Genomic DNA, 20,863 nt, shown 5'->3' with positions numbered 1-20,863 from the left:
TTGTGATTTCCTTGCTCCGGGGCGACCCTCAAGACTGGGCTTTTTCATTGACACCAGGGGATCCTGCGTTGCTCAATGTGGATGCGTTTTTTCTGGCCTTGGGGTTGCTTTATGACGAACCTCATTTGGAGCTTCAGGCAGAAAAAACTTTGATGTCCCTATCTCAGGGGCAAGATGAAGCGGAAATTTACTGCCAAAGATTCCGTAAATGGTCTGTGCTTACTCAGTGGAATGAGTGCGCCCTGGCGGCGACTTTCAGAGAGGGTCTCTCTGATGCCATTAAGGATGTTATGGTGGGGTTCCCTGTGCCTGCGGGTCTGAATGAGTCCATGACAATGGCTATTCAGATCGATAGGCGTTTTCGGGAGCGCAAACCAGTGCACCATCTGGCGGTGTCCACTGAGAAGTCACCAGAGAGTATGCAGTGTGATAGAATTCTGTCCCGAAGCGAGCGGCAGAATTTTAGACGGAAAAATGGGTTGTGTTTCTATTGTGGTGATTCTACTCATGTTATATCAGCATGCTCTAAGCGCACTAAAAAGCTTGGTAAATCTGTTTCCATTTGCACCTTACCGTCTAAGTTTATTCTATCTGTGACCCTGATTTGCTCTTTGTCATCTATTACCACGGACGCCTATGTCGACTCTGGCGCCGCTTTGAGTCTTATGGATTGGTCCTTTGCCAAACGCTGTGGGTATGATTTAGAGCCTTTGGAGACTCCTATTCCTCTGAAGGGGATTGACTCCACCCCATTGGCTAATAAAAAACCACAATACTGGACACAAGTAACTATGCGTATTAATCCGGATCACCAGGAGATTATTCGCTTTCTGGTGCTGTATAATCTACATGATGATTTGGTGCTAGGATTGCCTTGGCTGCAATCTCACAACCCAGTCCTCGACTGGAGAGCTATGTCTGTGTTGAGCTGGGGATGTAAGGGGGCTCATGGGGATGTACCTGTGGTTTCCATTTCATCATCTATTCCCTCTGAAATTCCTGAGTTCCTGTCTGACTATCGTGACGTCTTTGAAGAATCCAAGCTTGGTTCGTTACCTCCGCACCGAGAGTGCGATTGTGCCATAGATTTAATCCCAGGTAGTAAATACCCAAAGGGTCGTTTATTTAATCTGTCTGTGCCTGAACATGCTGCTATGCGAGAATATATAAAGGAGTCCTTGGAAAAGGGACATATTCGTCCATCGTCATCTCCCTTAGGAGCCGGTTTTTTCTTTGTGTCAAAAAAAGACGGCTCTTTGAGACCATGTATTGATTATCGGCTTTTGAATAAAATCACTGTTAAATATCAATACCCATTGCCGTTGCTGACTGATTTGTTTGCTCGCATAAAGGGGGCCAAGTGGTTCTCTAAGATTGACCTTCGTGGGGCGTATAATTTGGTGCGAATCAGGCAGGGGGATGAGTGGAAAACCGCATTTAATACGCCCGAGGGCCACTTTGAGTATTTAGTGATGCCTTTTGGTCTTTCAAATGCTCCGTCAGTTTTCCAGTCCTTTATGCATGATATTTTTCGTGATTATTTGGATAAATTTATGATTGTGTATCTGGATGATATTCTGATTTTTTCGGATGACTGGGACTCTCATGTCCAGCAAGTCAGGAGGGTTTTTCAGGTTTTGCGGTCTAATTCTTTGTGTGTGAAGGGTTCTAAGTGTGTTTTTGGGGTACAGAGGATTTCCTTTTTGGGATATATTTTTTCCCCCTCTTCCATTGAAATGGATCCTGTCAAGGTTCAAGCTATTTGTGATTGGACGCAACCCTCTTCTCTTAAGAGTCTTCAGAAATTTTTGGGCTTTGCTAACTTTTATCGTCGATTTATTGCTGGTTTTTCGGATATTGCTAAGCCATTGACCGATTTGACTAAGAAGGGTGCTGATGTTGCTGATTGGTCCCCTGATGCTGTGGAGGCCTTTCGGGAGCTTAAGCGCCGTTTTTCCTCTGCCCAAGTTGCCTTCTTCTTCCGAGTTGGTTCCTCTGTTCTTTCAAAATGTTGTTCGTTTGCATGGTATTCCTGAGAATATCGTTTCTGACAGAGGGACCCAATTCGTGTCTAGATTTTGGCGGGCATTCTGTGCTAGGATGGGCATAGATTTATCTTTTTCGTCCGCTTTCCATCCTCAGACGAATGGCCAGACCGAGCGGATTAATCAGACCCTGGAGACATATCTGAGGTGTTTTGTGTCTGCTGACCAGGATGATTGGGTTGCTTTTTTGCCATTGGCGGAGTTCGCTCTCAATAATCGGGCCAGCTCTGCCACTTTGGTGTCCCCGTTTTTCTGTAATTCGGGGTTTCATCCTCGATTTTCCTCTGGTCAGGTGGAATCTTCGGATTGTCCTGGAGTGGATGCTGTGGTGGAGAGATTGCATCGGATCTGGGGGCAGGTGGTGGACAATTTGAGGTTGTCCCAGGAGAAGACTCAGCTTTTTGCCAACCGCCACCGTCGTGTTGGTCCTCGGCTTTGTGTTGGGGATTTGGTGTGGTTGTCTTCTCGTTTTGTCCCTATGAGGGTCTCTTCTCCTAAGTTTAAACCTCGGTTCATCGGCCCGTATAAGATATTGGAGATTCTTAACCCTGTTTCCTTCCGTTTGGACCTCCCTGCATCCTTTTCTATTCATAACGTTTTTCATCGGTCATTATTGCGCAGGTATGAGGTACCGGTTGTGCCTTCCGTTGAGCCTCCTGCTCCGGTGTTGGTTGAGGGTGAGTTGGAGTACGTTGTGGAGAAAATCTTGGACTCTCGTGTTTCCAGACGGAGACTCCAGTATCTGGTCAAGTGGAAGGGATACGGCCAGGAGGATAATTCTTGGGTGAATGCATCTGATGTTCATGCCTCTGATCTGGTTCGTGCCTTTCATAGGGCCCATCCTGATCGCCCTGGTGGTTCTGGTGAGGGTTCGGTGCCCCCTCCTTGAGGGGGGGGTACTGTTGTGAATTTGGATTCTGGGCTCCCCCGGTGGCTACTGGTGGAATTGAACTGGTGTCTTCATCTTCTCTGTTCACCTGTTTCCATCAAGATGTGGGAGTCGCTATATAACCTTGCTGCTCTGTTAGTTGCTTGCCGGTCAACAATGTTATCAGAAGCCTCTCTGTGCTTGTTCCTGCTCCTAGACAACTACTAGTTAAGTTGGACTCTTGTCCATGTTTGTTTTTGCATTTTTGTTCCAGTTCACAGCTGTAGTTTCGTTACTGTGTCTGGAAAGCTCTTGTGATCAGGAATTGCCACTCTGGTGTTATGAGTTAATGCCAGAGTTTTAAAGTAATTTCTGGATGGTGTTTTGATAGGGTTTTCAGCTGACCATGAAAGTGTCCTTTCTGTCTTCTGCTATGTAGTAAGTGGACCTCAAATTTGCTAAACCTATTTTCATACTACGTTTGTTATTTCATCTTTATTCACCGCCAATACATGTGGGGGGCCTCTGTCTCCTTTCGGGGTATTTCTCTAGAGGTGAGCTAGGACTGATATTTTCCTCTGCTAGCATTATTTAGTCCTCCGGCTGGTGCTGGGCATCTAGAATCAACGTAGGCATGCTACCCGGCCACTGCTAGTTGTGCGTTAGGTTTAGTTCATGGTCAGCTCAGTTCCCATCTTCCAAGAGCTAGTTCCTATATATGCTTATGCTATGTTCTCTTGCCATTGAGATCATGACAGGCCGGTCTCAGCCTGCCCTGTTAGCAGTGCTCTGGATTGCGGACCCCGAAGCCTTCAGTAAAAAGGTAAAGAGACTGCAACCCTGTGTCCTCGTCATTCATCGCATTTTGCACCACGCACCCACACCTTTCATTGGACGCCCCTTAGCAGGGTCACGGACCGGGTCTAGCCACCGTGACAACCCCAGGACTGAGACAGAGAGGCGAGGTACCGAGTACCCCGCGGCCCTGCGTCGGGGGGCGCTCCAAATGCATTTATCAATCTATCATTTTTGTATAACAGGAAGCTGCAGCAGAAGAGGTGCTTCCAGAAGAAGACCGAAGGGGTGGAGAGAGACCTAGAGTGGGATTGCAATTGGTAAGTTTCTTGCATGCATCGCATAAACGCAATCTCACACTACACCCAACACATAAAAACAAAAGATAATTACTGAAAGAACACTGCACACAACACGTACAAACTGATCATTACAGACATCACACAACATGATCATTTTAGACATCACACTGCACACAACACATAAAAAGGCAACATACAACCACATAATTTTTTTTTTTTTTCTCAGTCTTCTGATTCTGGTGCTTGATCCAGAGGTCCTCAGAGCAGCTCCTAGGGTTGTCGGCGTGAGAGTGCAGGCGGCCGTCATCGTGTAAGCGAGTCGCCTGCCAGGGCCATGGGGTACCCGGTACCGGTGTTCACAGGGGGATGTCACGGTGGCAACCCGGTCTGTGACCCTGGGCGCCCATGTAAAAGGGCTAATTGAATAAAGTTTATGTTCGTGACGTCACCTGTAGTATTCGGTCAGTGGGCACCAATGCTGCTTTAAGGGGTCCTCTGGGGTGATGTTATGGCAGCTAGATGGTACAACTCCCCACAGGTGAAGTATATCCCCAGGGCTACCGGTGTGTAGATGAAAGACAGTGAATGGCGCAGTAAAGAACGAGGACAGGTTTGCAGTCTCTTTACCTGGTTTACTGAAGACTTCAGGCAGCCACAGTCCAGGGTACCAGATCACAGGGCAGGCAGGGTCCAACCAGCTTGGAAGCGAATCCAGAGTCCCCTTTACCAGGTGGAGTTAAAAGCCTTCCTCAAAGCGTGGTGGTGTTATAGTCCCTTACTGCCTATGGCTTCAGATAAGGTCCTCACAGTTCTTCTCTCTGTCCCCCATATAGGATAGGACAATACCTGCACGACAGGTAACTCAACTCTATCACGCCCTGGGCTCTATGTGTTACTGTGTCTCAGGTGTGTGTGGCGGACAGGTAACTTGCAGTTCAGCTGTCCTGACGGTTTCTGATGTAAGTCATAGAGTCCCTTACAACCTCGGTGGTCCGGTTACCGGTTATCTGCGCTTCAGAGGGAGATAGTTCATTCGCAGCTGGTCTCCCCCTGATCACTCTCCTGTGCTTTGCCCTCCTGCATGCTCACTAAACAATGTTCTGCTTTCGGTATTACCTCTGTCCAGGAGCTGCAGCACTTTCTCGTGGCTGCACGGCTCCTCATACATTCTTCCTGCCTCAGACTGCTCCAGTCTGCTTCCTGGCACTATCTGCCTGAAACTCAACTCTCTTTCCCTCCAAACCACAATATATATATGCATATGCAGGGGAGTCATCTAGAAATAGGATCAAAAGCTCCCCCTTGTGGCCTGGAGTGTGAACATGTTGTGTGTATGGTGATTACCTGATAAAAGATATCCTTCATCACTTCCAAACGTAACATCACTCTCCCCGTGAAGAAAGCAATGCTAATGTGACGACCAGAACCCTGGGGCGCCACATAAGCATCTCCTTATTATTATTTTTTTTCAATTTGTACTTAATGTTGTTTTGAATGTAATGGTTTTTTTTTCTTCTTTCGCAGCACCTCCTGATCGCAGCACCTCCTGATCCCAGCACCTCCTCATCCCAGCACCTCCTCATCCCAGCACCTCCTCATCCCAGCACCTCTGCCGGTAACCAGTGCTGCAACCCTCCCATGGACACCAGGCCGTGCCGTCGCCCACCTAAGCAGGAAGGGACCCTGCTCAGGTGCACGCCGTACCGCATCACCCCACCTCTGCCGACACCATGCCTCCTGTGACCCTGCTCTGCCAGCCTTCAGGTAAGATACTGTAAATTCGGACAATAAGACGGACCCCCATCTTATAAAAAATCTTTTTTTCTGCAATTTTCACCCCAAATTTGGGGTGCGCCTTATGGTCCGGTGCGTCTTATAGTCCGCGAAATACGGTAAATATCCGAGCACTAAAAAATACTCAGAGGTCACCCGAGCGTGCTCGTGAAATCTCGAGTAACTAGTATATTCGCTCATCACTAATACTAACCAACTTGTGCTTTCACTTTTTTTCAGGGGAGAGGATTGTCAAGCTGTGGCGGTCAATCAGGGATCGCTTCAAGAAGGAGTTCAACAAAGAGATGCGGGCCCCGAGTGGATCTGGAGGACGCAGGAACAGATATAAATATGCCCAAGCCCTGTTGTTCCTCAGGTCAACGATGGTGAGCTGAAGGTAAATATTACCCACCATATTTACTAATCAATGTTTACATGTTTAACCCTCTTTTGCTGTTTCAGCCAGGGCCATGCAATATCATTATATATTTTTTTTTCGCTTTGTTCCACAGCACCGTTGGCAGCACTCGGGAGCCTGCAGCAGAGTTGAACCCCTCTGGGGCGATCCCTCAGGAGTCCGCCACACTTCGACAGTCCCGGCCCCTCTGCACCTTCGCTGCCTTCCCTCACATCTGATCCCTCGGTCCCATCCACCAGCGCTGGAGCATCCTGGCCGGCTGCATTGCATGAATCTGCTGGTGAGGATATAGCTTTTCCTTTACCTCACCCCTCTGATGCTGCCACCTCTAGTATACCTGTGGCTTCGGGGCGGCAGGGGCAGAGGGGTCAGGTACAGAGCTATGCGCCCGAGTTCTTACAAATGAATGCATCCTTCCAGAACTGTCTGAAACTTTTGTCGGAGCAAATGGCCTCAGGTTTCAATTTGATAAATAAAAGCATTCTCGAGTTGCATACACTTCTGCTACGGCTGCATTCAGATGCAAGTCAATCACCGAACCACACTTTTCCGGTCGGTACTCAAGCACATGGATAAGCTATCTCCTGATCAGCAGATGCAAGTAATGCAATCGTGCCAGTCTACTCTAGCGCTTATTACCTCCCAACCACTCCATCTGCCCCCCCTCCTGCACCTGCCACCCCTCCAGCCACTGTCCCTCCCTCTAGCCACTACCAGCATCCTGACCCGTACCAGCATCCTGCCCCATCCCAGCATCCTGCCCCATACCAGCATCCTGCTCGTGCCCCGTCCCAGCATTCTGACCCGTACCAACATCCTGCCCCATACCAGTTCCTACCAACATCTTCTGCGCCTCCTCTCCCTGCCCACTACCACCAGTCTCCTTCACCCATCATGTCACTATCCCAACCCTCTTCTCCACCCATCACCTCTTCTGCCTCCAAATCCATCAACTACACCCCTCCAACCTTCCAAATTCCAAATACAACTCCCAGTTTCATCTCCACCTGTTCTTTCTTTCTCCACCCCTTCACCGCTACCTACTGATGCTTCACCACCACCACATTCCTCTCTCCACTCTCCCACTGTCGAAGTGTCCCAATCTGACAGCCCCTCCAGCAATATCTCCACCCCGAACTTTCTTAACTTATAAAGTTATATTTGTTACCAAATTTAGTTTAATAAAACTGATTTTTACAAAATGTGTCTTTTATTTATAAGGTTAAATACGTTGGGTAAAACAAGGTTTAATAATGTGGTTATAGGTTAAATACTTTGGGTACAACCCAAACAGGTACATAACTTGGGTAAAAGAAGGTTAAAAGTTAAATACTTTAGGGGCAACACAAACAGGTACACAACTTGGGTACAATAAGGTAAAATACTAAGGGTTACAAGGTCCAAGACAAATTGGTCAAACTCTCTCATCTGCCAGTCTATTCTTCCTTCCAGTGAAAAAAAGTATTCTGCGAATTGGTCCCTCATTCAGGAAACTGACACAGAAATTCTATACGTAATGTTGTGATAATCAGCCAAGGTGGTTTCTTCTGAGTGGTCTTCAATGGAAATATGTTCCTTGCATATCACATAATTGTGCAGGACAACACACGCTTTCACCACCTTGTCAACAGTGTCAGTCTTCAAGTTCATAGCTGTCAATAGAACTCACCATTTGGCGGTCAAAATCCCAAAAGCGCACTCCACCATTCTCCGTGCTCGTGTGAGGCAGTACTTAAAAATTCTTTTCGTTTGTGTTAATCCACTACTGGAGTAGGGTTTCAGTAGGTGTTCCGATAGTTGGAACGCTTCATCCCCAACACAAACAAAAGGCATTGGTGGCCCAGAGGTTTGAAGCAGTGGTCTTGGGGGGGGGGGGGGGGGGAATTGGAAGGTGTTTCCATACAGATGACGCTCCATTGCAGACAATTTGAAAACTTGGGAATCATTGGAGCTGCCATACGCCCCAATATCCACCGCTATAAATTTGTATTCCGCATCGGCGATGGCCATCAGCACAATGGAGAAGTATTTTTTATAGTTGAAATATTCCGAGCCAGAACCAGCCGGTTTCACGACGCGGATATGTTTCCCCTCCGCTGCACCCAAGCAATTGGGAAACTGACACACTTGGTGGAATTTCTCTGCTACTTCCAACCAACTCTCCATTGTGGGATGTGGTATAAATTCGCCATGCAAAGAGTCCCACAATGTACGGCAGATGTGCTTGACAATTCCGGAGATAGTAGAATCCCAAGTCTGAACTGGAAATGTAGTGATGAAAGGGATTCTCCAGTTGCAAGAAATCTGTGAATAAAAGCAAGGCAAAAATTATTACAAAATGCCAGCAATAACATTACAGTTATAAGTCAGCTTTAACAATAGGAGAACCGATAAAAAAGATCACTAAAAACTATTCTAAAAAAAAAACAAAACAGCAGCAACAATAAAGTGTGCTTTACAGGATGAGATACAATAAAAATGGCTTACCGAAGAGTGACCATCAGACGCTCTGCCGGTGAAATGGAGAATCGGCAATATGTATCACTCCTTCGGATGAGATGTCCAATTCAGTCCACCACTACATTGAAGTTCTCCGTTTTCATCCACACATAGCTGAAAAACTTCTCTGGGTCTCCTCGTAGCTCCATGTATAAAGTACAAAAGACTCCCCGCGTCATTCTCTGTGCAGTGATGGGGTGGATCCACAAACGCCTTTTGCGCAGACGCAGAATTCGCTGTCTCTCTCGCTCCTTCTCCAGAAAAATAGTTTTCAAGCGATTCGCCTCCATAGTGAAATCCACATTGATCTTCAGAATATTCGCAATAACTTCATCCATCTTGCACAAAACACTTGCTCTCTACAACCTGTCACAGATGGGCTGTAGGAACACTGTATATATAGCTTTCAGGGGGCCAATCACATTTTGGAGCCTCCCAGGGGCGTTTTTAAAAACCTGATCCGTCAAAAACCGGATAAAAAAAAGGAAGAAACGGATGTAAACCAGATGGAACGGATCCGGATTACCACCAGATCCGGGTATCGGATCCGGGGGTAAACCGGATCCGTTCCATCCGGTTTTCACAAATTACGACGGAATCAGCATGGTGCAAAAAACCTGATGTGTTGAAAGTAGCCTTTCCTGTTTATTGGTGATCCCGTCACATGATTGCGGGTCACCAACCGGTCGGCTATGTTGAAAAAAGGAAAGAAACATACTAGAACCAGGGATCACCAGAGTAAATAAATAAAAATAACAATTTTATTTGAGTCAAAAGAACACACCAAACAATTTAAAAACAAAATGGTACATACACCCTAGTGGGGTCAGCCCCCCAAGACCGATACACTATCACAGGACAGTCATGTAATTCTATTCATCATACAATAATCTGGCCATGACAAAAAATGCACATATACATACAAAGAATATGCAAATAATATATTAATAGGCTATCAAAACTACTCGATGTACAATGTGTCAATATAGCACCTGCAGTAGAAGAATAACCCCTAATTTTGCCACTGTGTGCGTGCACCTATAACTAGCTCAATGAGCAGGAGAATACACATAATACAGAACACAAGAGACAACGCAAATAAACAAACTCCCCAAAAAATGCTATACCAGAAATGAAACACTCAAATCAGCATAGTGAAATACTTATGAATCCTGGAATAGGCTGCATACTCAGTAGACCTTATTACATACTAATAGTGGCTGAGATGATACTCAAGAAAGGAGCAATAAACAGAGTCGTCTATAGCCACTATAGGAAAGAGTTAATATGCAGTCAATCCTGACATACAGTGGAAATGCGCATAAGAGTATATAAAAAAATATAGAAGAATAGATAACAACACTAGGTACAAAATGTACCAAATAGTAGACCCCAAAGAAAAAAGATCAGCAGAATCCTCAAAGAAATCAATAGTGGGCAGTATACCTTAGATGGCAATAATATGGATCCATAGTGCACTAGGAGGCAAGCTGGAGCAGAGGAGACCCCTCAGCTCCAAGCCATGGCAAAAAAAAAAAAAAAGTCATAAAGCTGAATAGAAGAAGGGGCACTCCACCCTGCAAAAAAATAACCAGATCAAGGCAGGGCCAGAGTGTAGTGAGGAACCGGTCTAGGGGTCAAGGGGGGCACTAAGCCCAACGTGTGTCACCACAAGCGTGGCTTTGTCAGGGGCAGAGGGGTCGGTATGACGACCAGAGGTCTGCAGCAGACTTCTATGGTTGTCATTACAGAACCTCTTGAAACGATAGGGTCTCAATATTATTTAGAACCAAAATAAAAAATAGACCTTTAAGAATTCACTTTTATAGATATATATTTAAAAATAACGCTTACAATGGTACAGAAAGTATGAGGACCAAAAGGGGAAAAGAAAGTACAGTATAATAACTTACTCTAAAGAGCTAATTTGTATGGAACAACATATGGGGCTCATTATTCTGTATGGAGCAATATACTGTCTGGTTTCTGACCTATTGTACAATGTACAATAGATATCACTCATATAATGTAAGAAGTGAAATCTTTGGCATTATACTATCCCTATATTGCTCTGCTGTATCTGTGCATTATGAACTGTGGTATGTGTTAAAGGGGCCCACTGAGACTCTTTCACCTGGGGTCCACAAAAACCTGGAGCCGGCCCTGTATGTGTGGCACCCCTGAGGGTCCAGTCGCCACAGAGGTACTGCACCTCAGCCAGAGGTGTAGTGCCCCAACTCTCTGGTAAGGGGGGGACACTACAGAACCCTGACACTAGCACCCATCACTAGACCTCTACAGGCTAAGGAGGGATTAGGTAGAAGGTGTGGGTGGAGGAAGTGGAAAAAGGGGAGGAGTTAGGCAAGTGAGGGAGAAGAAAGGAGCAGAGGATCAGATGTGAGGAGAGGGAACAGAGAAGAAGACAGTCTGAGAGAAAGAAGGGAGAGAAGCTCCCAGAAGGAACGAAAGGGGTCCTAGGGGCACGGGAAGTGTGGAAACCAAGCATGGGGCCAGCATCCATGCTGACCGTAGTCAGGTGGAGGGACCAGGTCGCAGTAGGGGACCAGCCCTGAAGTAGTGGAGGAACTACAAGTCCCAGCTAGAAATCCGGAGGCCGTCATATCTGCATGTGCGACAGCCACATCCACACATATCTCGCTAAAAAGGGAGCCAAAGAGGGTCAAGGTGACAGGATGTCGCCCGACAGGACCCGCAGCGACCAGCTTAGGACACTGTGTGTGAGGTGAAGGGCAGGGGAGGTGGGAGCCAGCGCAGTGAGTCGGCCAGGAAAGAATACACACGAAGGGGGTCTTGGACAAGTACCCCAAGCTACCGTAGAGTTGGCTGGACCACTGACCTGGAGGACACAGCACAGTACTGTACTCTGAGAACTGAGTAAAATGTGAAGACTGCACCCTGCTGTGTCCTCTTAATTCTTTCCTGCAACACTTGCCCTGCACAACTACCATCACCACCAACTTTAACACTACAATTGCTCTGGGGCTCAGCTCTACCCGTGGAGAGCCATAACAACTCTGCTGCATGACCATCAGCCCCAGCAGTCCCCTTAACCCCTTCACCCCGAAGCCTGTTTTCACCTAAGTGACAGGGCCAATTTTTACAATTCTGACCACTGTCACTTTATGAGGTCATAACTCTGAAACGCTTCAACGGATCCTGGTGATTCTGACATTGTTTTCTCGTGACATATTGTACTTTATGATAGTGGTAAAACTTCTTCGATATGACTTGCATTTATTTGTGAAAAAAACAGAAATTTGTTGAAAATTATGAAAATTTCGCAATTTTCAAATTTTTCGGTTTTATGCCCTTAAATTAGAGAGTTAGATCACATAATATAGTTAATAAACAACATTTCCCACATGTATGCTTTACATCAGCACAATTTTGGAAACATAATTTGTTTTTGTTAGGGAGTTATAAGGGTTAAAAGTTGACCAGCGATTTCTCATTTTTGCAACAAAATTTGCAAAACCATTTTTTTTACGGACCACCTCACACTTGAAGTGACTTTGAGGGGTCTATATGACAGAAAATACCCAAAAGTGACACCATTCTAAAAACTGAACCCCTCAAGGTACTCAAAACCACATTCAAAAATTTTATTAACCCTTCAGGTGCTTCATAGGAATTTTTGGAATGTTTAAAAAAAAAATGAACATTTAACTTTTTTTTTTTCACAAAATTTTTACTTCAGATCCAATTTGTTTTATCTTACCAAGGGTAACAGGAGAAATTGGACCACAAAAGTCATTGTACAATTTGTCCTGAGTACGCCGATACCCCACATGTTGGGGTAAACCAATGTTTGGGCACATGGCAGAGCTCGGAAGGGAATGAGCGCCATTTGACTTTTCAATGCAAGATTTGCTGGAATTGAGATCGGAACCCATGTCGCGATTGGAGAGCCCCTGACGTGCCTAAACAGTGGAAACCCCCACAAGTGACACCATTTTGGAAAGTAGACCCCCTAAGGAACTTATCTAGATGTGTGGTGAGCACTTTGAACCTCCAAGTGCTTCACAGAAGTTTATAATGTAGAGCCATAAAAAAAAATTCATATTAATTTTCACAAAAAATGATCTTTTCGACCCAAATTTTTTATTTTCCCAAGGGTAACAGGATAAATTGGACCCCAAAAGTTGTTGTGCAATTTGTCCTGAGTACGCTTATACTTCATATATGGGGATAAACCACTGTTTGAGCGCATGGTAGAGCTCGGAAGGGAAGGAGCACCGTTTGACTTTTCAATGCAAAATTGGCTGGAATTGAGATCGGAACCCATGTCGCGTTTGGAGAGCCCCTGACGTGCCTAAACAGTAGAAACCCCGCACAAGTGACCCCATTTTGGAAAGAAGACCCCTAAGGAACTTATCTAGATGTGTAGTGAGCACTTTTAACCCCCAATTGTTTCACTAAAGTTTAGAATGTAGCGCCGTGAAAATTAAAAAATCATTTTTTTCTTTCCACAAAATAATGTTTTAGACCGCAATTTTTTTTTCCCAAGGGTAACAGGAGAAATTGGACCACAAAAGTTATTGTCGAATTTGTCCTGAGTACGCTGATACCCCATACATGGGGGGAAACCACTGTTTGGGCGCACGGCAGAGCTCGGAAGGGAAGGAGCGCGTTTGAAATGCAGACTTAGATGGATTGGTCTGCAGGCGTCATGTTGCATTTGCAGAGTCCCTGATGTACCTAAACAGTAGAAACCCCCCACAAGTGACCCCATATTGGAAACTAGACCCCCCAAGGAACTTATCTAGATGTGTTGTAAGAACTTTGAACCAACAAGTGTTTCACTACAGTTTATAACGCAGAGCCGTGAAAATAAAAAAAATTTTTTTTTTCCACGAAAATGATATTTTAGCCCCCACGTTTTTATTTTCCCAAGGGTATCAGGAGAAATTGGACCACAAAAGTTGTTGTCCAACTTGTCCTGAGAACGCTGATACCCCATATGTTGGGGGGGACCACTGTTTGGGCGCACAGGAGAACTCGGAAGGGAAGGGGCACTGTTTTAGTTTTTCAAAGCAGAATTGGCTGGAATTGAGATCGGACGCCATGTCGCGTTTGGAGAGCCCCTGATGTGCCTAAACAGTGGAAACTCCCAATCATAACTGAAACCCTAACCCTAGCCCTAACCCCGACCTTAACCACAGCCCTAACCCTAGCCCTAACCCCAGCCCTAACCCTAGCCCTAATCCTAATGAGAAAATGGAAATACATACATTTTTTAAATTTTTATTATTTTTCCCTAACTAAGGGGGTGATGAAGGGGGGTTTGATTTACTTTTATAGCGTTTTTTTGGCGGATTTTTATGGTTGGCAGCCATCACACACTAAAAGACGCTTTTTATTACAAAAAATAGTTTTTGCATCACCACATTTTGAGAGCTATAATTTATCCATATTTTGGCCCACAGAGTCATGTGAGATCTTGTTTTTTGTGGGACGAGTTGACGTTTTTATTGGTACCATTTTCGAGCACATGACATTTTTTGATCGCTTTTTATTCCGATTTTTGGGAGGCGGAATGAACAAAAACCAGCAATTCCTGAAATTCTTTTAGGGGGGGCGTTTATACCATTCCACGTGTGGTAAAATTGATAAAGCAGTTTTATTCTTCAGGTCAGTACGATTACAGCGATACCTCATTTAATGTAATGTTTTTATGTTTTGGCGCTTTTACACAATAAAAACTATTTTATATAAAAAAAATAATTGTTTTTGCATCACTTTATTCTGAGAGCTATAACTTTTTTATTTTTCTGCTGATGATGCTGTATAGCGGCTTTTTTTTTGCGGGACAAGATGACGTTTTCAGCGGTACCATGGTTATTTATATCCGTCTTTTTGATCGCGTGTTATTCCACTTTTTGTTTGGCGGTATGAGAATAAAGCGTTGTTTTTTGCCTCGGTTTTTTTTTGTTTTGTTTTTTTACGGTGTTCACTGAAGGGGTTAACTAGTGATATAGTTTTATAGGTGGGGTCGTTATGGACGTGGCGATACTAAATATGTGTACTTTTATTGTGTGATTTTTTTTTATTTAGATAAAGAAATGTATTTATGGGAATATTTTTTTTTTTTTTCTTTATTTAGGAATTTTTTTTTTTTTTTTTTTTTTTTTTTTTTTTACACATGTGGACTTTTTTTTTTTTTACTTTTTTTACTTTGTCCCAGGGGGGACATCACAGATCGGTGATCTGACAGTGTGCACAGCACTCTGTCAGATCACCGATCTCACAGACAAGGGCAGAGGCTTGCCGGCGCCTGCTCTCAGCAGGTCTTGCAGGCGCCGGCAAGCCAGGTCAGTAAATGACCCGGAAGGAGTCCCGCGGCCATCTTGGATCTGGGGACTCCTTCCAGGTCACCGGAGCAGCGCGATCTCATTGCGTTGCTCCGGTGGGAGAGCGCAGGGAGCCCCCGTCCCTGCGCGATCCCCCTCTATGCCGCTGTCACTATTGACAGCGGCATCAGAGGGGTTAAATGCCCACGATCGGCGATAGCGCCGATCGTGGGCATTGCTGCGGGGTGTCAGCTGTCATATACAGCTGACACCCTCACCCGATCACCGCGGCGCTCAGCGCGCGACCGCGGTGATCGATGCGCCGTACTAGTACTGCTGCTGGCACAAATGCAGTGCCGGCAGCGCAGTACTAGTACGGCGCATGGCACAAAGGGGTTAAGCAGCGTCAGCCACTCATTGCCAAACACCACGGGTAGCGTCACGAACAAATTCCATACAAACATTCCCTCATCACTTTTATTGCACGCCCAGGACCACGGGACAGGTCACTAATGCTGTTACCAACCCTTTAAGAATCGTCCGACCCAGTTCCAAGTACCTCACGGCCCTAGCGGGCGTTGCATATGTACTGCACAGTACAGTACCACTTCTCCTGTGTTTTTGTCGAAGAGGAAGCATTGGACTTTGGGAGGGTCAATATTGGTTTAGTATTTTCAATATTACTATGGCCAAATAAAGACAAAATATTGGAAAAGTTGTTTAAATGGATTATCTCAAGTAATCCATTCTCCTCTGGAGAGGGGATAACTTTCCAATTGCTGGAGATCCGACTGCTGGGACCCCCATGATGCTGAAAATCGGAGCTCTGTAGAGCACCATGTAAACGCAGCTGTGGTCGATCATACGCACTGTGGCAGCATTCACATGTAGGTCTTCAAATATCTCCTTTTAGGAGAGTGAGGGGCACAACAAAGTAAAGCCAAATTCACTGATCGGGGTGAGGAGTGTTATAGTATGTGGGCTGGTGGGGTTTGTGTGGCAGGCCTGCTTTTTTGTCCCAGTCCGGCCCTGATTGGGTCCCTGCTTATTCGGCAACAAAGTGCAATTCAACAGTTGTGTTTTGTTTTTTAAGGGTATGTTTCCACGTTCAGGTTTGCTTCAGGCTTTGGTCAGGATTTTATGCAGGTAAAATCCTGACCAAAAATGCACCTGAGGTCACTGGCAGGTCACCTGCGGTGTTCCTGCGTGTTTTGCTCATTGTAGCAACATGCTGCGTTCTGAAAAAACACACCGCATGTGCGTTTTTGCGGGAAAAACACGTGTTTTTTAATGCACAGTGGAGACGGGATTTCTTTAAATCCCCTCCACTATGCTGTAACATCTGGACGCAGCGTTTCCTGAACGTGGACACATACCCTAACCATGTTCACTAAATGCTGACCTGCCATTATTCTTTATGTTATTATGAGTAGAGATGATTGAATGTTTTTGGGTCCCTGCTTATTTGGCAAGCAGGGGCGGAACTACCGGGGTCGCAGAGGTCGCGGCTGCACCAGGGCCCGGGCCCAAAAGAGGGCCCGGTGCCGCCGCGACCTCTGCGACCTCGGTAGTCCGCCGTGGGCGCAGCTTACCGGGCCGCCGCCAGGATGAATTGCAGGCTGAGCGGCCGGTCACTCATGCCTGGTCTCAGCTAAGCTCAGCTTAGCTCAGCTGTAGCGCGTCCTGAGTGAGCGGTCATGTGGTACCGCTCATTAAGGCTCATGAATATGCGCATATTCATGAGCCTTAATGAGAGCGGTATCACGTGACCGCTCACGCAGGAAGCAGGAGCTGCGAGCCTGCGCCTGTGCGCCGGGAGTCGGGACAGAGAGCCGGAGGGATGTCGCCGTCGGCGCGCCCGCTTGGTGTGAGACTGTCAGCTGACAGGTGAGTATGACAGAGGACAGGGGGGATTGAAGGAGGACGGTAAGCCGCCCGTGCCATGGGAGAAGGAGCGGGGAGCGGAGGGGGGTGGTGGAGTGATGAGCCATGCATGGGGGGGGAGAGTGATGAGCCATGCATGGGGGGGGTAGTGGGGAGTGATGAGCCATGCATAGGGGGAATATGAGTCATGCATACAAGAGGTGGGGGGGATATGAGCCATGCATACAGGGGGCGGGGGGGGGGGGTGGATATGAGCCATGCATACAGGGGGGGAATTATGAGCCATGCATACAGGAGGTGGGGGGGAAATGAGCCATGCATATGGGGATATGAGCCATGCATACGGGGGGGGGGGGAATTATGAGCCATGCATACGCGGGGGGATATGAGCCATGCATACAAGATGGGAGGGGGTCATTATACACTATTGAGCATCATATGGGGTCATTATACAGTATGGAGCATCATGTGGGGTCATTATACAGTATGGAGCATCATGTGCGGTCATTATACAGTGTGGAGCATCATGTGCGGTCATTATACAGTATGGAGCATCATGTGCGGTCATTATACAGTATGGAGCATCATGTGCGGTCATTATACAGTGTGGAGCATCATGTGCGGTCATTATACAGTATGGAGCATCATGTGCGGTCATTATACAGTATGGAGCATCATGTGCGGTCATTATACAGTATGGAGCATCATGTGCGGTCATTATACAGTGTGGAGCATCATGTGCGGTCATTATACAGTATGGAGCATCATGTGCGGTCATTATACAGTATGGAGCATCATGTGCGGTCATTATACAGTATGGAGCATCATGTGCGGTCATTATACAGTGTGGAGCATCATGTGCGGTCATTATACAGTATGGAGCATCATGTGCGGTCATTATACAGTATGGAGCATCATGTGCGGTCATTATACAGTGTGGAGCATCATGTGCGGTCATTATACAGTGTATGGAGCATCATGTGCGGTCATTATACAGTATGGACTAGGGCAGCAGAAACTCTAAATACGGCCCTGACTGTGGGGGCAGGCCGTGCGGCGTCACGTTCCTCGGCTCCTCCTCCTCCTTTTCGCGGGGCTGCCAGGCGCGCGCGCGCGCTGCCTGGGGGACTTCGAGCGGTGAAGGTACGTGCAGCAACATGTGGGACATGTGGGGGGTGCGACATGTGGGTGCGCCATGCTCTTCCCAGGTCCCGGGCTGCCTGGCGATGCCGATCGCCGGGCCCAGGTATGTCCGGGCGGCAGGAGCCGGTGCCATTATCGTTTAGCTGGGGGGGGGTGCCCTGCATAGTGCTATTGGTCAGCTAGGGGGGGGGTGTTTTTTTTGCAATAGATATTTACTTCTTAGTTTAACATTGTATGCGTGTGTCTGTATATCATTTTTTTTTTTTTTTTTGGGGGGGGGGGGGGCCCCATTCAAAAGTTCGCACCGGGGCCCGCAGGACTGTTGTTACGCCCCTGTTGGCAAGCTATAACACTTACCGAATAAGCTGCAGAGGGAACCCGGCTTCCTGGATCACTCCGGCTGATCAGCGCCGCAGCTGCATGTGTCGCGACTGTGTCGCTGTCACAGCACCTGCATGGAGAGCCCAACATACAGGCTGTTTTGTCACAAAACCTGAAGGATTTCTTACAACCAGAAAAGTGAGATTCCTGCAGCTGATTAACCCCATATCTGCAGGTTAATAGCGGATTTTGGCACCACAGGTTCCCTTTAACGTGTGCCCATACCCTGACCCAGGTACCTGCCAAACTGCTTCAGTGCCGGACTAAGGCTACGTTCACATTTGCGGTGTGCGCCGCAGCGTCGGGCGCCGCAGCGTCGCCGCATGCGTCATGCACCCCTATATTTAACATGGGGGCGCATGGACATGCGTCGCACTTGCGTTTTGCGCCGCATGCGTCGCTGCGGCGCCCGCGTCTGGGCGCAGAGGACGCAGCAAGTTGCATTTTTGCTGCGTCCAAAATCAATTAAACAAAGGACGCATGCGGCGCAAAACGCAGCGTTGTGCATGCGTTTTGCTGCGTTTTTGTTTGCGTTGTGCGCTGCGGCGCCGACGCTGCGGCGCACAACGCAAATGTGAACGTAGCCTAAGAGGGGGAGCATTCTTTATATCAGCCCACACACTTCTGACACCATCCACCACTGCAGCAGCTGCAAGTCTCCAAAGATTCTTGCCAAGAACTGCCCCCGCACCCACATCACAAGACCCCCGACTGACCTCGGAACAGCAGCACCTCCTGGTGTGTAAAGGGGATGTTGTTAGCCTTGGCGAAGATGTACACCGCGCGGCAGGGCTGGGAGAGCAGGTCCAAGTACAAGGTCAGTGCCGACATGATGACACACCAGTCTCGGCAGTGAGAACTTAGCTCCGTGAAGGGACTTTGGTTACTCAGCAGTGCCCACGCCCACGGCACGGAGCCTCGCCCACCCCGTGCTCTCACCTTTGTGCTTCCTGTGGCGACACCTAGCACCCCTGCCAGTCCGCTGTTCTTGGTGCCAGCTGGAACTGCTGCTTTCACACATCAGTTTTTTGACAGTCACAATCCGTCGTATTTTGAAAAAACGGATCCGTCGAATTATGCTGCCGGATCAGTTTTTTTCTCATAGACTTGTATTAGCAACGGATTGCAACGGATGGCCACTCACGTTTCATCGGTTTTTCGCCAGATCCGTCAAATATTGTTTATCTGGCGGCCGGAGAAAACGGACATAGTAACGTTTTTTGTGTCCGTTGAAAAAACGGACAGCGATGGATCTGTCACTGTCTGTCGTTTGCTACAATGGAAGCCTATGGCGCCAGATCCGTCAAATGACGGAATCCGGTGACGGATTCCTTTTTTTTGTAACTGAGCATGCTCCGATTTTTTTAGAATCCAATTAGCTGGATCAGCTAGTTGGATCAGGCGAAAAAACGGATCCGTCGCATCAGTTTTTCACAATCTGCGACGGATCCCTTTTTTTCAATATTCGACGGATTGTGACTGATGGCAAAAAACTGATGTGTGAAAACAGCCGTACAGAGCTGCTCTGTTCACTATTTAGTGTCCATAGCCAGTTACTACACATTTTCCCCCTATTCAAATCTGTGTGTACAGTGTGAGTGTGTGTGTACAGTGTGAGTGTACAGTGTGTGGAACACAGTGTTGCCATAAGTGATCTGTTATGCGGCAGAAGCGGAAAAACTGTCGGATCTGCCAAGAATGGCAAAAATCGCTGACATGAAAGTGGGCTAAGTCACTGCCGACAGTGTCTGCATTAGTCATACTCACCAATGGGGGAGGCAGCACTAAAAGTGCCTAGGGCAGCATAAACTCTAAGGGTATGTGCACACGCTGCGGATCCGCAGCGGATTGGCCACTGCAGATTCGCAGCAGTTTTCCATGTGTTTGCAGTACCATGTAAACCTATGGAAAACAAAATCCGAAGTGCCCATGCTGCGGAAAAAACAGCGCGGAAACGCTGCGTTGTTTATTCCGCAGCATGTCAATTCTTTGTGCGGATTCCACAGCAGTTTACACCTGCTCCGTAATAGGAATCTGCAGGTGTAAAACCGCAGGTGAAATCCACACAAAAACCGCAAAAAAAAAAAATGCGGTAAATCCACGGTAATTCCGCCGTAAATCCTGTCAGGATTCCATTAGAATTTCCTCCACATAGAGAAACACTTTCTGGTGAAATTCAAAGTTTTATCCCTGTGAGAAAGCACATGTCGGGCTCATTAGGTGTGGATTTTCCACTTGGATTCTGCAGCATAAAGTTAAGGCATGTTTACACTGCGTGTCTGTTTTCCAAAACAAAAGACACCTCAGCATTTGTTCCTTTTCTCTGAAGTTTCGTATTCCTGAAGCGTCTTTTGCCAGCATTTTTTGGAGTCATTTCCTCAGCGTTTTTTTTCAGAGTGTTGCAGTCTTTTAAAAAAATATTTATAAAGAAATTAAGAAAACAC

General features: G+C 46.9%; 1 protein-coding gene across 1 annotated transcript in view; it reads right to left on the bottom strand.

The window, feature by feature from the left end:
• Positions 1-19,272, bottom strand: part of LOC143814729 (glutathione S-transferase theta-1-like) — a 51,164-nt gene extending 31,892 nt beyond the window's left edge. The window contains exon 1 of the mRNA XM_077293469.1: positions 19,136-19,272. Within this exon, the coding sequence (XP_077149584.1) occupies positions 19,136-19,250 (115 nt within the window). The 5' untranslated portion in view covers positions 19,251-19,272. The remainder of the gene's footprint in view (positions 1-19,135) is intronic.
• Positions 19,273-20,863: the final 1,591 nt, after the last annotated feature.

This window comes from Ranitomeya variabilis, chromosome 1, assembly GCF_051348905.1.
Source record: "Ranitomeya variabilis isolate aRanVar5 chromosome 1, aRanVar5.hap1, whole genome shotgun sequence".
In the NCBI taxonomy this organism is placed as follows: domain Eukaryota; kingdom Metazoa; phylum Chordata; class Amphibia; order Anura; family Dendrobatidae; genus Ranitomeya; species Ranitomeya variabilis.
Note: the sequence above shows the minus strand (reverse complement) of the source record. Positions and strands in the feature narration are given on the sequence as shown.